Source organism: Syngnathus floridae, chromosome 8 (assembly GCF_059516105.1).
Source record: "Syngnathus floridae isolate MCC-2025c chromosome 8, RoL_Sflo_1.0, whole genome shotgun sequence".
Lineage (NCBI taxonomy): Eukaryota > Metazoa > Chordata > Actinopteri > Syngnathiformes > Syngnathidae > Syngnathus > Syngnathus floridae.
In genome coordinates, this window is record NC_142420.1 from 10,632,166 (window position 1) to 10,652,851 (window position 20,686).

Sequence of the window (20,686 nt, forward strand, 5' to 3'; positions counted from 1 at the left end):
GTGGACTTTACAAAGAAAAATTCCAGCTATGCCTCGCATAATAATATCAAATAAGTTAATTCAAAATCTTTTTATAGAGTAATTTCATGCAACTGCACTTTTTTTTTAATTTAATGAAGTAAACCAATTCAGTAGTCCATTTGTCAATCATTAAAAACAATCCACACATATTTGCAATATTTCATATCATGTTCATTTATTGAATAATTCCAACAACTCATGACTTTGCCTTGTACGAGGCACATGAGCAGAAATGCACCACACAACTTAACAAAATGCCTCGACAAGGGAATACAGCATCTAGTCATATCTGATGCACACATGTAATACTGTTGTTGACATCTCATATACAGCTTAAGTGGACAACGTTGTACAGACCGCCCCACTTATAAAGAAAGGTGAGCCAATTCCACACATTGGCAATCATTTGGCAAATCTTTGGGGGTGTAGCATTGAAAAATAAAGCGAGAAAAATAAATAACATAAGACACAAACATAAAACGCACACCCCCACAGAATGCCAGACGACTGTGTATCAACGTCGCGTGCTTAAAGCGGTCAGAACTGATCACATGTATTTATGGATTGATGATTTTGAGTGTTGATCCAAAGATGCAGATGAGACCAAAGGAAATTTACTGTAGTTGAATTGAAAAGAAAGTGATGACATTGTCTCTCATACACAAATGGATGGATAGTGAATAGTTCCAGTGCTGTGACGGATAAGTCAGTGTTCATCAGGATAGGAGGGTCCCGTCAGGTAGCCGTTGGTCCCGTGAGATTTGTTGGTCCCGTTGGTGGCGCTGTTGTGGTGTTTCTGCTTGGCCGGAGGGCTGTCGTCCTCATCCGAGCTGGACTCAATGTCACTGCAGTCATCCTTTGACACCTGAACACAAGATGTTTGAACGGCTGAGAAACATTTGCTAATGATTTTTGAGCATCGGTAAATATTAGCTTACAGGATGTGGATTCTGTGCTGCTAGCATAGCTATAGTTAACTTGGGGTTGAATAGATGAGTCAAGTTGATGAGTCAATAAGTCAACTAAGCATAGCTCATTTTAAAATACCGCAATAGAGTAAGAATGTAAATGAGCCGCAATTTGTTGCTACTTACATGTAAAGGATTCCATTTGCCCATCTTGTCGGTTGACAGGTTAGCAGAGAGAGAGTAGAAAAGGCAAATCAGAGATGGCTATCGTCAATATTTATACAGACAGTATGGAGGCTGCTAAGCGAGTGTAAGGTTTACCTTTCCTTTGGAGATGGCCTGGTACGCCGTCTTCACTATGAGGGAGGACCAGTAGGAGTGAAGAAGCTGCAGCAAAATTAAAAGCAGGTTGAAGACCCACCAGGACGGGTAGGGCCCAACAATGTCCCAACTCTCAAACAGGGTGGTGTTTAGAATCCTACCAGACAGAGAAGAAGATCGAGAAGATGGTGAGCAGAGTAGACAACAATACCACAACAAAATGTCAACAAGGACCCAAGAAGAAAATTACACAGCACCAAACAAGACAAAAGAAGCCTTTCAATGTGCTCTAGCCACTAGACAGATTTTTTTTGTTTGTTATGTTTGTCGAGCCATGAGCCATAATCATTTTCTTTTCATTTATGGTGTTCTTTGACTCTCCAAGAGACCGTATCCATAGTAACTATTCCTTAGCAACAACATTCACAGACATGTTTCTGAGGTGTTGAGAAAAAGTAGAATCTTCATTGTTTTAAAAGCCAAATGTTTCACTTCAAGAATGAGCTAAACCCGTATGTAAACATAAAAGCCAAGAGTTTCTTAGTTCTGGTCGGAACGATGGTAATACAAAGGAGCTTTTGACGTTTTTTTTGTGTGCCGACACGACAGCCAGCCGTGAGCCATCAAGAGCCTGCTAAGCTTCACAGGGAAGTGACACTTACCACACTGGGTAAACTGCCAGCCTGGAACTTATGAAGAGGACCGCAAACATTGCGAACAGGAGGTTGCACAATATCTGACATTTGGCATAGTTAGCCATCTTGGCGGCCTAAGGAAAAACACAAGATTGATGAAAACAGAGTGGGCAGGTGTACTCGATGATTTTTCTGGAATGGTGATGAAGATGACCCGGCATCACCCTCACCTCTATCAGAACATCAGCAGCATCGTGGAGGCACATGACCAGAGTTCCGACTCTTACCATGTTGTTTACATAAGAGAAGGTGATGAGGGAGATGGTTGCCACGTGGTGAAGGAACATAATTAAAAAATCCTGTAGATATAAATTAAACAATGTCATCATAAATATGATACTATCATCCCGTGATTCAAACCATGACATTTATTGATCTTGTATAACCTGAAGGCTATTTTAATTAAGAACCAACAGTTTTAAAAAGTTGCCTTACATTAGACTAGACTTCAGCAATGAAGACATTTTATTTGTTTATCTTTTAGTGGATGAATACAACGTTGCAAAAATGCTCTTGGATGAGTGTTAGAAATATTTGCTACCTTTGATCACCATTGTGTCACAGCTCCCAAGTGTGCGGCACCTAAATTTGTCTAACTTCCAACATGGTGGCCTTTCACTTCCTCACAATCGACGTGACACACCAAGATTCACCATCTAATCTTTACTCAAATGCTGTGCTGAGTTCAAATCCAAAACGATGCAACCGCGCCATCAACACTTGATCAGATCATTTTATAGTTGCACTTTTGTATATACGACGTGCAGCATTATAAAGCTTCAAAACGGTGGCGACAAGCAAGGAAGCAGGCGTCGATCAAACCTTAGCAACGGAAATGTCAGCATTCAGAGCCACCAGAACCAGGGCAGCATGGTGACAATGAGAAGGAAGACGGGAAGGATAGGACGGATGTGAAAGACACAATGAAAGCAAGACGAGAGAGGTGCGGGGATAACATACTGGAATTGGCAGGGGATGCAGAGGACCTCCTCAGTGTAGTGCTGTGCATGAAAAAACTGAAAGGAGAAACAAAAAACAGACAACATGCCGAGAGTCAACACAGAATGACAGAGTGAGGGCGGGTGTACACGCTGTGGCATCGCACGTGTTGTGGTCAGGCAAGACAGAGTTGGGGGAAGGGGGGCGGGGCTGGAGACCGGAATAAAATCATGGCTGAAAGGCATGCAAGTAACAAATACAGTATGTAAGTGGCCACGTTTATGATTTAAAAAGAAAAAAAAGATGAAAAATGGTCAAAAATGGGTTGACAGTGGCATAGGCATGGAAATGCCTATGTTGAATACTGATTTCCCTGAAATTTGGAGGAATGGTACAGCCTGGTAAAAACCATCTAAAATTGTTGTGACGTTTTAGCAATGGATAGTTGAACACAAATGGTGGCGCAAACCTGTAACCAGGTAACAGTATTCACAGGCGCATATTATTTATCCTCTGTGAAGAATGGCGAACGTTACCGAATAGTTTTCGTTGTCTTTATATATAAGTGCGCCCCCATGTGGCCAAAGCCCACACACCAGATAGAGCAATGCAATGTCAAGGAAAGCGAAATAAAATCTGGCAATTTTTTTGAATTCTTTATCTTCTATTTAATCATATCATCATCGTATACATATGTATTTTTTTATAAAGTCAATAAAATAAATGCTATTTCTTATTTAAAAACATTTGAACATTTACACTACTATGACCTTAAAAGGAATTTGTTTTAAAATAAACACTACCAATAACATGGGAGTAAACTGACAATTTTTTCTTTCTTTCAAAAACAGTAAAATAACCCAAAACAATAGAACACGTGCAATAATATGCTCATACCTTCCTCCTGATGTCAGTAAATTGGGAAAAGACCAAGGACAAGTAGAAAGACAGCTCCAGTATATAGTAATAATGAATGTCCACAGTCAGTGGCTAAAATGAACACACAAAAATACAAAGTCAAAAAAAATTCAGGTAAAATGACTTAAAATTGACATGATGTGATCAACTTACCTGGTAAGGATAGTTGTACCAGCATTCCTTTGTGTTCCACAGCCAGGACGTCTATAGACAAGGAACATTAAAATAAACAATAATTTCTTGGCTGTGGAGGGTTGTAGGGTTTATTTCGGCCATCAACACAAAGATATTTTTACCTTTTTTAGGAAACGTACTCCATAGGTAAAAATGTAGAGATAAAATGTAAATCTCCACCTGAAAGAAAAAAGAAAAAAAAACGACAAATTTAGAATAAAAATTAAAGTTGGATGAGATTTTTGTGGGGCAGATAGATTCCATTGTGAAGCCCAAAAAAATAAAAAACAGTCACAACACAGCAAACAGGAACTTCAACAATAAACATATTGTTAATTTCACTGATGCTTATCTCTACTCTATGCACTTATAAATTTGTAGCTTCCATTCCATGTTATGAGCTTATAGGGTTAAAACAAACTACTTGTGCAAACAATTTCCTCACTGTAGCGACGACCGCCCACGGCATTTCAACTAAGATGAAAATAAATTTCACACCATTGCTAGACCAGATTCTTCTCTTGATGTTTGTTCTCAACACTCAGTTTTGACTTTTGGGGGGTTTTGATAGCGCTCCTGACTCCCCTGGCAAAAACTTAATTTGCCCTCTGCCACAATCAATCTGCGAACAAGTCGCTCTGTGTTCCCCTGAGCTCGATAAAGTAGTATTTTCCCAGAGTTGATGAACTGTGGCACGTGGAGGCGATACACACGCTTTGAGCTCGATTAAAGCACATTGTAAAGAAAATTAACTGGGCAAGTCTACCTGGCACATAGTCAAGACTGTTGCATGGCAACTGCTTCATCAAGCCCCGCCATCAAGCCCTCCTTTTTTTCAAGTACCGCTGAATAGCTGGCTAGATGTGTGAAACCACAGTGACTCACTCACTTTGCCACAAATAGTCTTTGTTTTGTTCTGCTGTCTGACATTGGATCTTTTTGTTGTTGATTAAATTTTTAAAGCGAGAGTGGGTGAGGAAAGTGATTGTAGATATGTAATTAAAAGACATGCCCATCTTTCAACAAACCCAATAGATTTAGGTTTTAAATGATATGCTGTATATCAGATTGTATATCTGAAAACAATAATTTACTAGAGACAAATTGTGTAAATAATAGTAATTGTAATTAGTAGCTGTTCAACCAGTGGAGTTTAAATGTTGTGGCCTTACATGCTTTCGCAGAACCGGGAGAGAGTGCTAGGTTTTTCTTGGTTGCGTCTTTGTCGGAACCAGCGCTGGATAGTTCGGACATCCCAGTCGAGCTGCTTGGACAATCCTTCCAGCCTTTTTTCATCTGGGTGCTGGTTAGACAAGAGATGTTTGATGCAGTGCAGATTATCTTTTTGACAATAATGACTTTATACGAGCGTCACCTTCGTAATGGCTGTGAAAACCTTCTCCAAGATAGCGTTGGGTTGGGCTTTTTGTGGCCCGTTGGCTTGTATCTTCAGGCCCACAGCACAGGGCCTTGCAATGAACCTGAAATACAAAGTGGTATGAATATAGCATGAGAGACCAAAAAAAAAATCAGATGAGTCATCAGCAACTCTCTTTGGTGATTCAAAAATATAATCAGTTGTATAAATTCTTCTTGGCATGTTTTTATATTACTTGAACTTTTTAGTGTTTTAATCTCAAATGTCAAGACAATTGGGGAGAATCAGAGAATTGGATCAAATCAGTTTTGTAAATAAAAGTGGTTTTAGTTGCACGGCATGAATTGGAATTAAATTATAGTGCATTGGGGTTCTTTGTACAATTTAGTCTCGTTGGCAGGATGCCTGCGTTCGTTTCCTGGCAAATGCACCCATCTAATTTTTAAAGACAATTTGAGATGAATGTTTTGAGTTACAAGCATGGTCACTGAATAAATTAAACTTGTATCGCAAGGCACCAAAGTATACACAACAAATTGATGGGTAATTAGTTTTAAAATCAGGAGTCGGCGAAAATTATTTGCTCAACCAAAAATGCTCAGTATGAGGAAAGGTGTACGGATGAATATTTCAAGTTATTAAAAGTAAAACCAAAATTCCAATTTGGTCCAGAGTTTGGTAAGAAATATTAAGTATGATTTGCTTTAACTGGCCATCCATATTGATGTGGTAGGCCGAGCCCTGAGTTGTATACCTGTGATGCATATTAAATATAAAATTTACCAGTTAAGCAGAAAATGTATCTGGCTGGTCAGATGATAGTGGAATGGACAAATTGCTGCTTGGCTTTAAAACGTTTATCGCAACAGATACAGGACAGACAGACAGCTTTCTTCCTTTTTATTTTATTTTAATCAGAATTGTAGTACTTTCTATAAGGTAAGTAACATTTTTAGAGGCCTGATCGCATTCGCGTGGCCATCTGTGCCACATTACCGACTGCTAAAAAGATGTCTAAAATAACAGGAGACGTTGCAGCAGCGTGCATGCATTCAAACTGGAGCTGTAGTCAACGTTGTGCATGAGGCTGACATTTTAACCACAGTACACAGCAAGTTGATGATGGGACAACTACTTGGAGCTCCAATGCGGAGCGTTCGAATGCTGCGGGCCTGTAGGAGGTATGAAGCACGCCGGTGAGAGTGGGGGGTGGGGGCAGCAGCAAAAAGCACTCGTCAAGGGTGCCATTGTTTAAAGTGGAAGCGGCAGAAGCAGAAGCAAAACAAATAAATGCATAAGCACTCACCTTTCGAAAAGCAGTCGGACCATGAAAATGCAGAAGGCCAAAGGGCACGCCAGATAGAGGTCCTCGGCTTGCGGGAATGTCGCTTCATCTGTGTTCTTCAAGTCAGCCCACGTTACGTTGTGGGGGAGCCAGAAGCGCTCGTTCCAGAACCACGCCAAGATACCGGCCATCTCTCCACGCCGACAGACAGTCACCAATCTTTCGAATCACCGATGGACGTTAAAGATGAGATCCAGCTCTTGCTCAGTGGCTGCTGCGGCTAACGACGGTGATGACGGGCTGGCTTACTGGCTGGCTGGGTGACTGGTGCTGAATCGCCGGTCGTCCGTGCCAGTCGAGCTCCTCCAGTGCGGAGAAGTGGACCTAGTCGGCTCCTCGCACGTGATTGGTGCATTTCGATGTCACACAACAAACCAGGACATGGTCACTTGTTTTTATCCCTCGAATAACCCACACGATGAACCAATGGATGTTTATTACGCGAATTCACATCTTTAAGTGTGATATTTTTTTGTACGTACATAAAGTGGTGAAGCCTTGCGTATTTTTTTATACTTGGATTTATTCCGAATTTTAATACACTTGTGATGCGAAAGAAACTACATTATTTTTGCCATTATTTTCAACGCATGAAGCTTGGTAAACCATGACACCTATCGGCAGATTTGTGTATTACACTTGGTGCATTCGTTAATATTTTTTAAATGTACTGTTGCTTTACGATAACGTTTTATATATGACTACTTTTGGAAAATGAATGAATACATAATTCTAGGGCAGTAAAATTGTCGTCTGACATATTGTTGTCATATAAATTGTATGTTTCTAGTTTCAACCATCATCTCCTATTATGCAAGAATGCGCCCATAATGCAAGATAAATAAGAATTTTACGACGGTGTTTAAGAAAATGTACGTCAGTACATGACGTTTAACAAGTACCTACATCACGCCTCGTCACAGTCAAAAAAGATGTTTGGAGTTTGAACGCGTTTCACAAAAGCTATGCACACCAAACTGACATGAATCTTCAAATTAAGGTTTGTTTTGTACGCTATCGTTTAATCTGCACAAGCGGGATGTGTTAAACTGTATTTACCGGAGGCGGCAATGTTTTATTTGTTCAGAATCAAAAAAGGGAGAATGTTGACATAAGCCTATCTCCAGTATGATTCTCACTCACAAGGTGAGTTAGGGAAACAATTGTACGCGGTCGTTCCTTATTTAAGTAGCAGAATTTAATAAGTATTTTTACTCAAGTACAGTAAAGTTGTACTTTGTAATGCGACTGCTCACGTAACATCTTGAATCAGTACTTTTGAAGTGGTTGTAGTGTACTTTGTTCCTCCCCACAATTTAGAGTTTATTTTGATTGTAAGAACAGTAAGAAAGTAATTGTGCTTTGTTACTTCTCGTCCTTTAAAGTTCAATATACTGTAAAGTATTGTAATCTTCACATCAGTATTTCTACTTGTAGTGGTCTTTTTCTTTATTTGTTCACGCAAGTATCTGTACTGCACTTCTATATACAGGGTGCCATCCCTTAAAAAAAATAACAACTGCGGAAACGTCACTGATCTGGCAACACCGCAACGCGCTGGTTCGTGCACGCGCGTTTGACTAGCCCTTTTATTTTCCGGGTTGCTCTCCTCGCAGGCGGCAGTTGCTCGGCTGCTGCTGCCAGCTGACACTCGCTGAGGAGAGGAGGTCAAAGCTGACTCGATCTCGCTCGGTCTCTCTTGGTGTCTGTCGCTTGGTGGTGTCAACGAGAGGCGGCAATAGCCGGCGCACGCAGCAGCATCACCACCACCATCATGGCGGACCAAAGCGAAGCCCGGGTCCCCATCCAGCCGCCGCCGCTGCCGTCGCCGCCGGTTAGCTGGCCAATTACCAGGGAGTCGTACGAGCTACAGGAAGTTATTGGTCAGTACTACGCGGGGTGTCGAGGTGGGGGCTATGAACTATTCACGGACACATTTCCACCATTATCCGCGTATTACCAGCTGCTCGTAACGCCAACTGGAAGGCCCACCGGCTTTTTTTGCCATCCACGTGAAGTCACCACTGCGGATGGTAACTCATCACTAGCTACCGGTTTACATCACACGTGTAACTGGCCAAACGGAACCCAGTGAAAATGCGTGACACGTTGACTTCACAGCTTTCCTGTAGTTGCCGAGTCGTGGCGTTGCACCCACTTATTAAGTTTGATGACTAATATACGTGGTAGATGCTGCACGTTAAATGACATCATTGCTATATGTGATGGAACCAAGTGGACAATGTGCTTGCCTTATGACTTGAACGTGACAGTGACGCAAGCAGGGAGAGTCAAACAAGAGCTAAAGGTTAATATTGATATTTTTAATTTCACACAGCAATGCAGTGATCTTTGAAGGCGCTCCTAAGCACAGCACATATAAGCGAGGCATGGTAATTAAAAAAAGTCCTGTCATGACTTTGGGTTTTTAACAATAAGGGCTTTTGAAGGGGGGAAAAAAAACGCTTCACCACTAGACATCCATTGACATCCAGTCTTCAAATGCATCCACAAAGATAAAACACAAGTAACATTATTACTTTTTAATCAAAATTATAACATGCATTCATTGCGGAGTGTTGATAGTTTTGAAGAGTACTACTTAATCACAAGAGTCCCAAGCATTCCAGCTGTCACTCAGGTAGGTGTACATATTCTGCAATCTTCCCCAAACCACAGCTCTTGCCTTCAGACCTTGCATGTTATCTTCTTTTTTAAGTCTGCTTCGTGTATAACGTGCTAATTCAATACAATCAATCCCATCACCGTGTTTATAAAGGTACAGCACCTCAAATAAATACCCGCAAGCACAAACGGAAGTGTCCGCAATATTTTTGGCAGAGGCATTCTGCTTCCAGCTGACGCGTCTTATCGTTCAAGATAAGAAACAGCAACACAGCTGTCCGCCGCACTTTGGAATGGGCGGGCGAAAGAAAGACCCCATCTCCATGAACACGCGCCACCCGCACCACCTCTGTTCTCATGAGCAGCTAGTAACCACCATCATCACATGTGTTCACAACTTCTGCTTATCTGTCACTCGCAGTTGACAAGCGATGCGTCACAGTCAGTGTCTCCCTACGTGAACAACTGTCACCTAAACATGGCCTGATTTCTAGTAACCTTGATGGTCAATGTCACCTTTTTCTTCCTGTAAGTCTAAATTTGCTCTTGGTCTGCTTTGATTCAGGTAGCGGGGCCACAGCGGTGGTGCAGGCAGCCTTGTGTTCGCCCAGACAGGAGCGTGTTGCCATCAAGAGAATCAACCTGGAAAAATGCCAGACCAGCATGGACGAATTACTGGTGAGTCGAATAAATACGGGCTGTTGTAGCCGTGCTGGTGCTTTCTTGCCAAATGTACCTCTGATCATCTAAGCTTGGTTTCTGGAACAGATAAATCACATGTTCATTATTATTATTTTTTTTCTCCCAACAGAAAGAAATTCAAGCAATGAGCCAATGCAGCCATCCCAATGTTGTCACCTATTATACATCCTTTGTGGTGAAGGATGAACTGTGGTTAGTCATGAAGCTTCTTAGTGGAGGTAAGCTTCCCCCGCTCGGCGACACTTAATATTCAGCTCCATACTGGTTGGGGGAAAAGACTATATCTGATGTGTTGTTCTTATATATGTGTGAGCAAAATTTGATGAGTCACTTAACATGATGAATCTGATTGGTCTGAACTGTCAAAAATCAACTCAATGATAATCGTGCTCAGTTTCTACTTGGCGCTGTAGAAAAAGTTAATTAAATTCTTGTCCCTTTGACTCGGTGCATTCATTTGTCTCCTTAGACTAGATTTTTACAGTTGCTGTTTTATTTATCACAAAAACACAGTTGAGCGTACAAATGTATGTTATGCTTCTTAGGCTCTATGCTGGATATTATCAAGCACACAAGCAAAGATGAGGACAAAAATCTCGAGGAGCCAATAATTGCCTCCATCCTGAAAGAAGTCCTTGAAGGCCTCGACTACCTGCACCGAAATGGACAGATCCACCGGTAACACTAAATAATTAGTTTACTATTTTTAACCATTGATGTCATTTGGGCAATTTGTATGTATTGTTACCATTACAGTAAATCCAATGTGAAATTCTCATAAAATGTCTGAAGTTCAGAGTAAACCTCCCTTTATTGATGTGCGTTTGTGACGTAAACTTCCTGGACATCAAGGTCACTGCGAACTTGGCTTGACCTTTTTTATCGGCCCCCTGGGCAACAATCTCGATGACGGCAAGCTGTTTGTGGCCCCATTTCGGCGGATGGAGGAATCAATGCTCTGCCGCATGTTTTCTCTGTGTGTGTGTGTGTTTGGTTGGCCGCAGGGATGTGAAAGCTGGAAATATTCTATTGGGAGAAGATGGCTCTGTTCAAATCGCAGGTGTGTAGTTGCACATGTATGACCGATGGTCTTATTTATTTTTTTATCAAATATGAAGGATTCGCTTTTGTAGTCCTTTATTTTATTTATTTATTTTTTTACAGATTTTGGCGTAAGTGCATTCCTAGCCACAGGGGGCGATATGACGAGAAACAAAGTTCGAAAGACGTTTGTGGGCACGCCATGTTGGATGGCACCAGAGGTGATGGAACAGGTGAATGACTCCCTTTGACCTTTCATTACATAATGAACTCTTGGATCAACTCTGCATATTCCATATTTTCAAACTTCTGTCGCCACAGGTACGAGGTTACGATTTCAAAGCAGACATTTGGAGCTTTGGAATAACGGCCATAGAACTAGCAACGGGTTCGGCGCCCTATCACCGCTACCCACCTATGAAGGTTGGTGGTGTGCATCTATAAGCGGACTCTCTGTATTTCCCTTTGCCATGTTGTCGTGAAGTTTCATCGCAAGGAACTATGTGTGCTTTCTCCCTTTGTTAACCAGGAAGAAAAACTTTTGAGGAACTTGCTTTTTTTTTTTTTTTTTTTTTTTTTGACTTCGCACAGCAGTTCCTGTAAAAAAAACTGTTTCCTGCGTGACCTTTGTTGTCATCGCTGCAGATGACAAGTATTTGTGCCGTTTGTTTAGGTCTTGATGTTGACGCTGCAGAACGATCCGCCTACTCTGGAGACTGGCGTCGAGGACAAGGAAATGCTCAAGAAGTATGGTAAATCCTTTCGGAAGCTAATCTCCATGTGCCTTCAGAAGGATCCCGCCAAAAGGTTAGTCTGGCGTTTGGTTGTCAAGTGGAAGTCTCCGAGGAGGGCTTTTAACTAAAACGTCTGCTGTGAAGTCTTTTCTTAATACATTCCAACAATTGTTCTCTCCAGGCCTGCGGCCGCAGAACTCTTGAAGAGTAAATTTTTCCAAAAGGCAAAGGTAGTTCTAAGTTTATTTTCCCTCGTAAAGATTAGCAAAGTATATAGTCAGTTTTTAAATGCTGATGGTCTGCATTTTTGTCATACGCAGAACAAAGAATATCTCGTTGAGAAACTCTTGTGCCGGGCTCCCAACATATCCCAAAGAGCAAAGAGGGTATGTTGACACTTGCACTTCTCTGTAAAATAACCGTTATTGACCAAACAGCAAATTGTATGCGACTGCTGGGATTGAGCCGAGTCCCTCCATCGCAATGTTGCATTTACAGTCAACACCAGCGATGCCCATGTAACACCTCAAACACTTAATGCCCAAACTGTTTTGCCGATAGCGTGAAAATATGGGTTTGTGTCGCAAAAGAGTCACAGTGGAGATGTACTGACGTGTGTTCTGAGCTGAGCCAGTCTGCCGGGAATCAAATGGTTTAAATGAAACGGTCGACTACGAAAGAACAAGCTTGCTTGGTAACTCGATCTTCGCTCTCAGTAAGCGCAGTTTTCAGACACGGCTTCACATCGTATCGGCTTTATCTAAGAGTTGGCCTTGTCGGTCAGCAGAGGCTTATTGCCGGGAGGCAGAGTGGGGTAAGTGCAGGGATGGAAAAACACTGACACGTTTCGGAGTCAATGGAGGGCATCCTGGAGAGCGTCGTTGCCGTTGTGGATGACATGAACGCAAGAAATCCAATAAAAGGGGAGGGGAGGGGCGAGCATCGAGACTGCTGCCTCGTAACGATGGCCAAATTTTGTGCATTGATATTTTGCAGGATAGACATGGATGCTCAAGTCATCCTGATTGTTTAAAAAAAAACAAAAATAACGTTATATCGCCTCAAGTGATGTCATGCAAAGTCTACAAAGTGAGTCAAATACAAAGCTAACGACTTTTTGTGCTGATTTGACGAACGCCACCACCTGCATACTCGGCAAATATTGCAGATATTACAAAGCTTGCAGCGACAGGCGACGGAACATTATCATCCCAATATGGGGGTGACTTTTGTGATCCATCCATTCAGTCAGTGCAGACAGTCCCACAAGCACCTTGAATGCCCTTCCCTTTCCTTCTAGGAGGGAACACGATATTTACTCTGTTTTTCACCCTTGTGGTCTGCCCTCCCCTGTTTTGGTTTTCCATATTCATGGGAAGCGCACGCATTCCTACTCTCGGGGAAAAACAAGTGCCATAGGGGTCTAAGAGAGGACAGGCAGCTCTTATGTCGTTGGTTACGTGATACAAAGGGACCTAAACACAACTTGAAAAAAAATCATCTTAAGTATATTCATTTCAAAATGTTTGCTAGACGTAGGAGTTACGTATCCATGTAGGTTGTCTTGCACTGAGTAACCAGTAGAGGGCAGCATTGCACCAAGCCACTATGTTCTCAATGTTCAGGCTATCTTGTAGCAAGTAAAGCACAAGATGACGTCACATCAAACAGTGTTACAAGATTGTTCCAACCTAAAATGAGAAATGGTGTAGTTTTCTTGCAGCATGGATCTTTCTGATGTGAACGTCAGTCAGGAAAATCCACCGAGACTCGATCTGTGTCTGTTTTGCTCAAGGCCCCAGAACTCTGGGTTCTATGTCAGGTTTGGAAATTGTAGCTGGCAGCACCCGAGGGGTAGAGAGCCTCTTTAACTTTATGGTTGCCTCCAGCCGCTGCTCGTCGCTTCGGATTTTTTTCACTGCCTGCAACATTGTAACATATCTGACTGGACCGCACGCTGCTTTTATGAGCCAACTGCTGCTCGCCTCGCTCTCGTCTTGAATGGTCGCCAAGCTTTGTTGTGTTATGATATGTAGCAGTGGAATTTGCATCACTATTGGCCCTGAGTTGAATATCTGATACTGGTTTTGCTCTATTCGTTGTGTTAAGAATCTGACATACTGTATGAACTTTGACTTGCCTTTGAAATAATTCGGCGATGGCAATAACATTTACACCAAATGTACTTTGCCACGATGTAGGTGAGGCGGGTCCCGGGCTCCAGTGGTCATCTGCACAAGACGGAAGACGGCGACTGGGAGTGGAGCGATGACGAGCTGGACGAAGGCAGCGAGGAAGGCAAGGCGGCGGTGAACCAGGGCAGGGTAATTAGGATTAAATCTTCAGTTGTTTGAAGAAAAAAAAAAAAAAAAAAAAACGCAGCGGATGCTGTGCCCCGTTTGGTGTCAGTTTTGTGATTCCACTCGTATAATTTGACAGGAGCATCTAATCTCCGTCTGAAATCCACTTAACAAATTGGAAACAAGACCACTCAAGTGCGCGCCGCTCTCAAAGGACTTAACATTTGTCACCTGCACAATCAATGAGTGAATGGCTTCAAATCGAATAAATTAATAAGCTAAAAGGCGTTTTCATCCACATCCAAGGGAGAGAGAGAAAAAAAGATGACATTCTGCAGAAGCGTAACAATTTGCAACCTGATCTGATCTGACAGATGTGTTTGAAAGTGCAAAATGGGATTTTGGGGCCATACGAGCAATCTGGTTCACATCCAGTTGAAGTGTCAATTTGGCTCCCCCGTGCACAGATTGCGGTTTTTTGCTCGTCTCCACCAGATTTTTCAAATCCTTTAATGATGTCATTATCTATCTGCTTTCACACCAAAATTAATTGGGAAGTGGAACATTATTGGAAGTAGTCACAAAAGTGGCTGCGCACAAACAAAGCGAGGAAAAAAAACAAAAAAAACAAATGCAAACAAGGCTAACTTGTCAGTGGTAATAATTGGACCAAAATTTCTTCTGCTTTTTTTTGTTCCATGCAGTCACGGCGGGTCAAGAACGACTCCAAAGTAGTAAGTTAACTTTTTTTTTTTTTTCTTTCCAAAACATGTACACTGCTTTGCATTCTGGTGAAAAGACAACATGGATAAATGAGCATGTTTCCTTTCACCGGACAAGCCTTAACGTGATTGGCGTGTGTCACATTTTCACAGCTCTTACTCTTTTGTGGCTTGCAGAATGAGGAGAATGTCAAGAATGTTCCTTTTGATGGCTTATCCATCCAACATCCCCAGGTGAGGGATTGCATGCCGCATGCGGCAGCTGCTCTCCTTTGTGACCTTGCCGTTTTTTGCGTACATTAACACATGCACGTGTGAGGGATGCACTCAGCAAGTCACAGTCTGCCTGACTGTAAATTCTCACCGCTATTATGCCCCATTTCCAAAGGCTTTGTCATTTTCAAAATGAACGACAGCAGATTTGTGGTGGCGTCTCGCTCTCCCATCAGGTGCTGCTCGCCATCACATGGCATTTTCTACCTCGAATAGTACGATTAGAGTTTCACAGCAAGCCTCGTCCACGAGGATTTTTTTTTTCGTCTGTAAATAAATCACATGTGACACAAAGCTGTAAAGATCATACAAATAGAAAAAATAAATAAAATGGAGTACATTTGCTCAATAGTTTTGTGTATCAGCTCCTCATCTCACGTGTTCACATTCAGGTGGAGCCATTTGGGGATTCGCTCTACATTCACGGTGCTGTGAACCTGGTCCTGCGACTAAGGTAAGACATTTCATGCATTTCCAAAAATAACATGTAAGGAAACACGATCGCTATTGCATTGTGAGGTGGAAGAAAAAAAAAACCCAGAGTAGATGACTAAACACTATTTCACTCTTTGGCATGCGGTTCACTGCTCAAACAATGAGGAAGTTCTCAAATGTAGTGCAGACACAAAAACAGAGAGGCATTTTCAAGGGTGTTGGCGCGCGTTATCTGGGCAGGTGAAAGGCCGCCGCGGGTTCCCCGATGGAACGGCGCGTTCGCAGCAATCCGCTTACATTGACACCCGAAGGTCTTGTCTCACCGTAATTGCTAACATAGCACTTGTCAGGATGTGACAAGGCGAACCGGCTGCTCGCAAATCTCTGCTATTCGCGACTCTTGACTGTGAAAAAAAAATATTTACTGGCGGATTGTCAACATATAAAGTCCGATAAAACGTGTTACTGTACTTTCTTTGCTTTAACCGCTGTGTAATTATAATATGAACGGATCATTTACATAAGTTTAGGAACATTGTAGGTTTGTGGCATTTTCTAAGAAAGCTTCCTTGACACTAATGGTATTTGTGGGAGCAAAACGGTTGCTAATTTGGTCTCGACTGCCGAGGGAGTCGCACTCGCTTAGCCTGACGTATGATAATATCAAGGGACTGACTGAGATACTTGTCGCTGTATAATTGGCTTCTTGTCATTTCACTTGCCTCTAATTCAGGCTTTTTTTGTGTCCTTTGTGAAGGCACTAAAGCCCTCTCGAGAATCCCGTTGTCACGACTTTGAAAAATAATATACGGCTGAGGATATCAGTTCTCATTTGCAGCCCAGAGCGAAAAAAAAAGCAGCAGATCTCCAAATTGATTCCGTTGTTTCATCAAGATGTGACATTTGCATGTATTTTTTAGATTTAGAGAGCAGAGGCAGACATGATGTGGAAAATTCACCACTGTGGACATGACCTTTCAGATATTAATGTATGATCCAAATAATTTACCACAAAGCTTTGCGAGGCGTAGTAGAAAGAAAAGAATTGCTTGTTTCAGTTCCACTGTAGTAACCTAAACATTCATTTGAGGAATATATATCCAAAATATGAAATTAAATCAATTTGATTGGTCAAAGAAATGTATTCAAATGAACAGCCGTAATTTTGTAACATCAACTCGACATCATTCAGTTTATTTACAATCATTCAAATGATGCAGTTTAGCTTGTGTATTTCTTTAGCGCCTTTCTGAAACAACACCATTGTTATTCTACACTCATCCCCCCCATCCTCCTGAAAGAGCGCAAATAATGAGCCGCTCTTTGGGCCGGCCTATCAGAGCATTACGCCGTGCTTCACATCATGTCTCTTTTCTGCGCCACGCCACTTAACACAGTAATCCTGCTCAGCCTCACTTTCTGTCCATTAGCCTCTATAAAATCCCCCGGGCGATGTGAGAAACATATTATTGTCTTTTTGTATTAAATGTATGTGAAGTGTGTTTGCTACCCGGGCATCCTTACCTGACTCAAATCTACTATTGCAATGTCATTATTGAAATTGTTGCGTCTTCTCCTTTCAGGAACTCCAAAAAGGAACTGAACGACATCCGTTTTGAATTCACTCCCGGACGAGGTGCGAGCAGACGTCGATGTTTTTATTGTGCGTATGTGAATTGAAAATGACAGTGTATATATATATATTTTTTATGCTCTCGCTAGACACGGCCGATGGAGTTTCCCAGGAGTTGTTCTCCGCCGGTCTTGTCAACGGACACGACGTGGTTACCGGTATTTGGTTTTCTTGTCCTTTTCAATTGCGTTTTGTTTGGCATCTGACATTTGTGTCGTCTTGCGCTTCCAGTTGCTGCTAACCTTCAAAAGATTGTAGATGACCCAACTACCTACAAAGTATTGACCTTTAAGCTGGTGAGTTTGCTCGTGATTGATGGCTGACAACCCCGCTGAGGCGACTATAAACAGATTGTTGTTTAAAGATGCAGAGAGGGTATGTGACCGCAGGATATGTGCAGGAAAAACAAAACGGACTCAACACATGTCCAGCATTTTTAACCATCTATTTACAATCGTTAAAAAAAATGTAGGAGCGTGACACATAATGAGCATTTTAGCTAAGATCTATTGTTTGCTAACGTTTGTAGCCTTTTATGACCAGGACCAAGGAAAATGTTTTCGCCATGCCATGCCATCTCCCAAACACAACTTTTTAACTGCCTATGTCCACCACTAATTAGCGCTAGCTTTGCAGAGCCTACACACTGTTTACACTCTTTTCTCGGCTGTTCTTCCATAAGCACAGCAAGGCGCCAGGGTGTTTAAAGACTAATTGCATGCTGCGAATGAAGCCTTTTTAAAATCATCTTTTTTTTTAATGGTCCATTAAAGATCCTTTAATGATATTTATGCAATCGGTAATGTGACTGGCTTTACCGTGCATGCTAATTATGTACGAGCGTATACGTAACACTCGGGCGTCTCGCTTCTGCTCATCAGCAGAATGCAAGCAAGCGGACCAGCCAGATGCACACAAACGTTTAGTGCAAATGAGGTCAAAGACTAAAGCTGTATGCCGTACAAAATTCTGCTTTTATAAAGATAATGCCCAGTTGTATGGTTTAATTAAACATGCTTAGTTTAGCTCTAGTCTATTTAATACTTTGATCCACATCTCACCCTGCAAATTAATCTTCACGCAAGATTTGAGACCTGGAGCACTCCCTGTTTGGTCAAAGGAGTTTTAGTGAGGGCTGATGTTGAGCGATAAGACTTGAAAACTTTGCAGGCACACGATTAATTATTGCATGAGTAAATTGGTGCATCGTTTCGACAGTGGCCCTTAATCAAGTTTTGTTTTCTTCTAGAAGAAGAAAAGAAGCAGCGGCGGCTGGCCAATGCAGCCAGCTTGGGAGCCTTTAAAATAAGTCTATAAAATGTTCCATGTTGGAAAAACCTCGATTGATCTATACTAAAATTTATGAGCACATCACACGCCGACTGCATATTCCAGGAGTATTAGAACCATCGTCTCAATATTTTGGATTTTACAGATGTCGTTAGCTGTCGCCTATGAAGAAGCGACATTGCGAGTCGGCTCCCGTCTATAAAATCAAACATAATATTTATTTCCATGGAGCTTATTGACCCCATCACTGATTTATTTATTTTTTTCTTTCCCTTCCTTGCAGGCCTCCTGCTGTGACGACACGGAGCTCCCGGACGAGGTGAAGCTGATCGGTTTTGCGCAGCTGAGTCTTAGCTGATGCTCTCTTCATCCCTCAAGCGGATGAGACGGACGCGTTCAGGGTAGACGGGCTGAGGAGCCAAAAAAAAAAAAAAAGCGCCACTTCCAGCAAACATCCTCCCTCCAGCAACACCCCCCCCACCCGAGCACCAAATTTCCCTGCGTTCCTCCGCCCAGCACACGAGCAGGGATCAGGATGAAGCCCAGGAAACCTACTCAGGATGTGAAAGAAGGTGATTTTGAAATGTAGCTTTGAATGTTTTTATTTATTTATTTTATTTTTTACATCACGTTACCTCTGGTGTTCCCTAAAAGCTCTTATTTATTTGATTTTTTTCTCCCCCCTTCTGCCAAAAAAGACATTTCTTTGATTTGCTTTCCAAAAGCTCAAATCACGCGATTCGCCGTGTTTCTCCTGTCAAGCACATTTTCAAAGTAACACAATGAATGTCTTTAATGAAAAAGACAAAGGATTGTATTCTATGAAAGTAGTATTAGGGCACACAGTGAAAAGAATTGTGACAATTAAGTTCTTATTTATAAACTTTTCACATAAACAAAATTGCCAAATTGCTTGCAGGACTGTAACTCAATAGTTCTCTTCAGATATAATGCGACGTCTCAATTCTCACTACTATGACTTTCCCCTCAATTATATTTTACTAAAATTTTTGAATCGATTAATTTTTTACACTGATTCAAAATCTGCCCTCGTTTTTTTTTTCTCACACAAATCAGGCTTACTTAATATTATACAAAGAGGTGGAATTTTTCTGGAATGTCATAACTAGGAATTATAATCCACTTTTGTTGGTCACGCATCAAAAGCAGGAAATTCCAATATTTTGAAAACCTGATGTGCTGCAAGAAAAAAAACCTTAAATTGGCATCAAATATGTATTAAAGGACCAACGAAACCAACTGTGATTAAATTATATATTGATAATATTTTACTTTTTTGTGTCCAAACACCAAATTTTGTACATTTTATATCTTTATTTTTTGCAAAATTACACATTTTGTTAATATTCTAAGATGAAAACTAGTTCTAGTGTTAGCAGTCTTTACCATGATAATTCATTTTCAGTGTTGCCCTAATAACCTTTCCTAGTAGTCTTAACATGGACAACAAGGCTTGAGTGTCCAGGGTAGGGGGGGAAAACCCCCCAAAACAAAACAACCCCCCCCCGTATGCTTGCGTGTTGATTTGCTGCTCAAGTCTCGACAGTGTTAATGCTTCAAAACGCTCAAGGTGCCTTGTTCATTTTCATGTGCCTACGACAGTATTGTCAAAGGGAGACCACACGTATACTAAAGAGCCGCCGAGTCTACCCATTTCCATTTCATACACGCCACCGCGTTAGTCCGGCAAGCGAAGCATCTTAATGTTAATGCACTTTTGGGCTGAGATGTGTCTGCACCTGACAAGCAGATGCCGTCGTCGCCCTCGGAGAAAAGTTCAGTGGTGAGCCAATTTTTTTTTTTTTTTTAAATGTTCATACCACATAACTGCAGCTGTGCTGATGTGACGTGATTGCCTCTGGTTTATCTACTTTCACAGACTCCCCCTTTCATTTCATTGCTGTGACTTGCTGCACAATAAAACACTGGTAATAATTCAAAAAAAAAAAACACGCACAGTCTAGACAATTAATAGCAACAATATGGAAATGACAATGAACCCATCTTGTGCGCTCAAATGTGCAGTTGCTCAATTATTTTTACCGGTACGTGTTGTGTTCAAAATCTTACATAATAACCAAATTTCAAATTTAAATAATTTGTTTTTATGTACAGTATATGTAACCATGACAGCATATTTCACCTGTTTATGACCTGTAACTGATTGGGGTTTGTGACAATAAATTGCTATTTAAACATGTTTGTTTTGGT

General features: G+C 41.5%; 2 protein-coding genes across 5 annotated transcripts; one reads left to right on the forward strand and one right to left on the reverse strand.

Moving 5' to 3' along the window:
- Nucleotides 1-170: 170 nt before the first annotated feature.
- cers6 (ceramide synthase 6) lies at nt 171-7,078 on the reverse strand. 2 transcript variants are annotated; one of them, XM_088382549.1, is made up of 12 exons: nt 6,949-7,078; nt 6,661-6,858; nt 5,352-5,457; nt 5,149-5,279; nt 4,099-4,156; nt 3,956-4,006; nt 3,782-3,874; nt 2,116-2,244; nt 1,913-2,019; nt 1,251-1,407; nt 1,116-1,139; nt 171-886 (listed from the first exon to the last, which is right to left on the reverse strand). In XM_088382549.1, exons 2-12 carry the CDS (start codon nt 6,828-6,830, stop codon nt 728-730), a joined length of 1,185 nt encoding a protein of 394 aa, XP_088238675.1. In that variant the 5' UTR covers nt 6,831-6,858; nt 6,949-7,078; the 3' UTR covers nt 171-727. The 2 variants fall into 2 exon arrangements, with proteins under 2 accessions (XP_088238675.1, XP_088238674.1); XM_088382548.1 differs by having other exon boundaries at nt 6,661-7,067.
- Nucleotides 7,079-7,569: 491 nt separating this feature from the next.
- stk39 (serine threonine kinase 39) lies at nt 7,570-20,675 on the forward strand. 3 transcript variants are annotated; one of them, XM_088382545.1, is made up of 19 exons: nt 7,570-7,699; nt 8,316-8,582; nt 9,890-10,002; nt 10,136-10,244; nt 10,572-10,704; nt 11,031-11,086; nt 11,191-11,300; nt 11,389-11,490; nt 11,741-11,874; nt 11,983-12,031; nt 12,122-12,187; nt 14,003-14,125; nt 14,806-14,835; nt 14,977-15,057; nt 15,489-15,550; nt 17,115-17,167; nt 17,254-17,322; nt 17,396-17,460; nt 18,738-20,675. In XM_088382545.1, exons 2-19 carry the CDS (start codon nt 8,474-8,476, stop codon nt 18,810-18,812), a joined length of 1,539 nt encoding a protein of 512 aa, XP_088238671.1. In that variant the 5' UTR covers nt 7,570-7,699; nt 8,316-8,473; the 3' UTR covers nt 18,813-20,675. The 3 variants fall into 3 exon arrangements, with proteins under 3 accessions (XP_088238671.1, XP_088238672.1, XP_088238673.1); XM_088382546.1 differs by having other exon boundaries at nt 15,001-15,057; XM_088382547.1 differs by lacking the exons at nt 7,570-7,699; nt 8,316-8,582 and adding an exon at nt 8,961-9,340.
- The last annotated feature ends 11 nt before the right edge of the window (nt 20,676-20,686 follow it).

Excerpts from the sequence above, each read along its gene's own strand:
- cers6 (XM_088382549.1), bottom strand. The coding sequence starts at position 6,830 with ATGGCCGGTATCTTGGCGTGGTTCTGGAACGAGCGCTTCTGGCTCCCC. Across the intron at positions 2,020-2,115 it reads CTGCTGATGTTCTGATAGAG|GCCGCCAAGATGGCTAACTA; the intron begins GTGAGGGTGATG and ends GTTTTTCCTTAG. Across the intron at positions 887-1,115 it reads GCAAATGGAATCCTTTACAT|GTGTCAAAGGATGACTGCAG; the intron begins GTAAGTAGCAAC and ends TCTTGTGTTCAG.
- stk39 (XM_088382545.1), top strand. The coding sequence starts at position 8,474 with ATGGCGGACCAAAGCGAAGCCCGGGTCCCCATCCAGCCGCCGCCGCTG. Across the intron at positions 10,705-11,030 it reads CGAAATGGACAGATCCACCG|GGATGTGAAAGCTGGAAATA; the intron begins GTAACACTAAAT and ends GGTTGGCCGCAG. Across the intron at positions 15,551-17,114 it reads AACCTGGTCCTGCGACTAAG|GAACTCCAAAAAGGAACTGA; the intron begins GTAAGACATTTC and ends TTCTCCTTTCAG.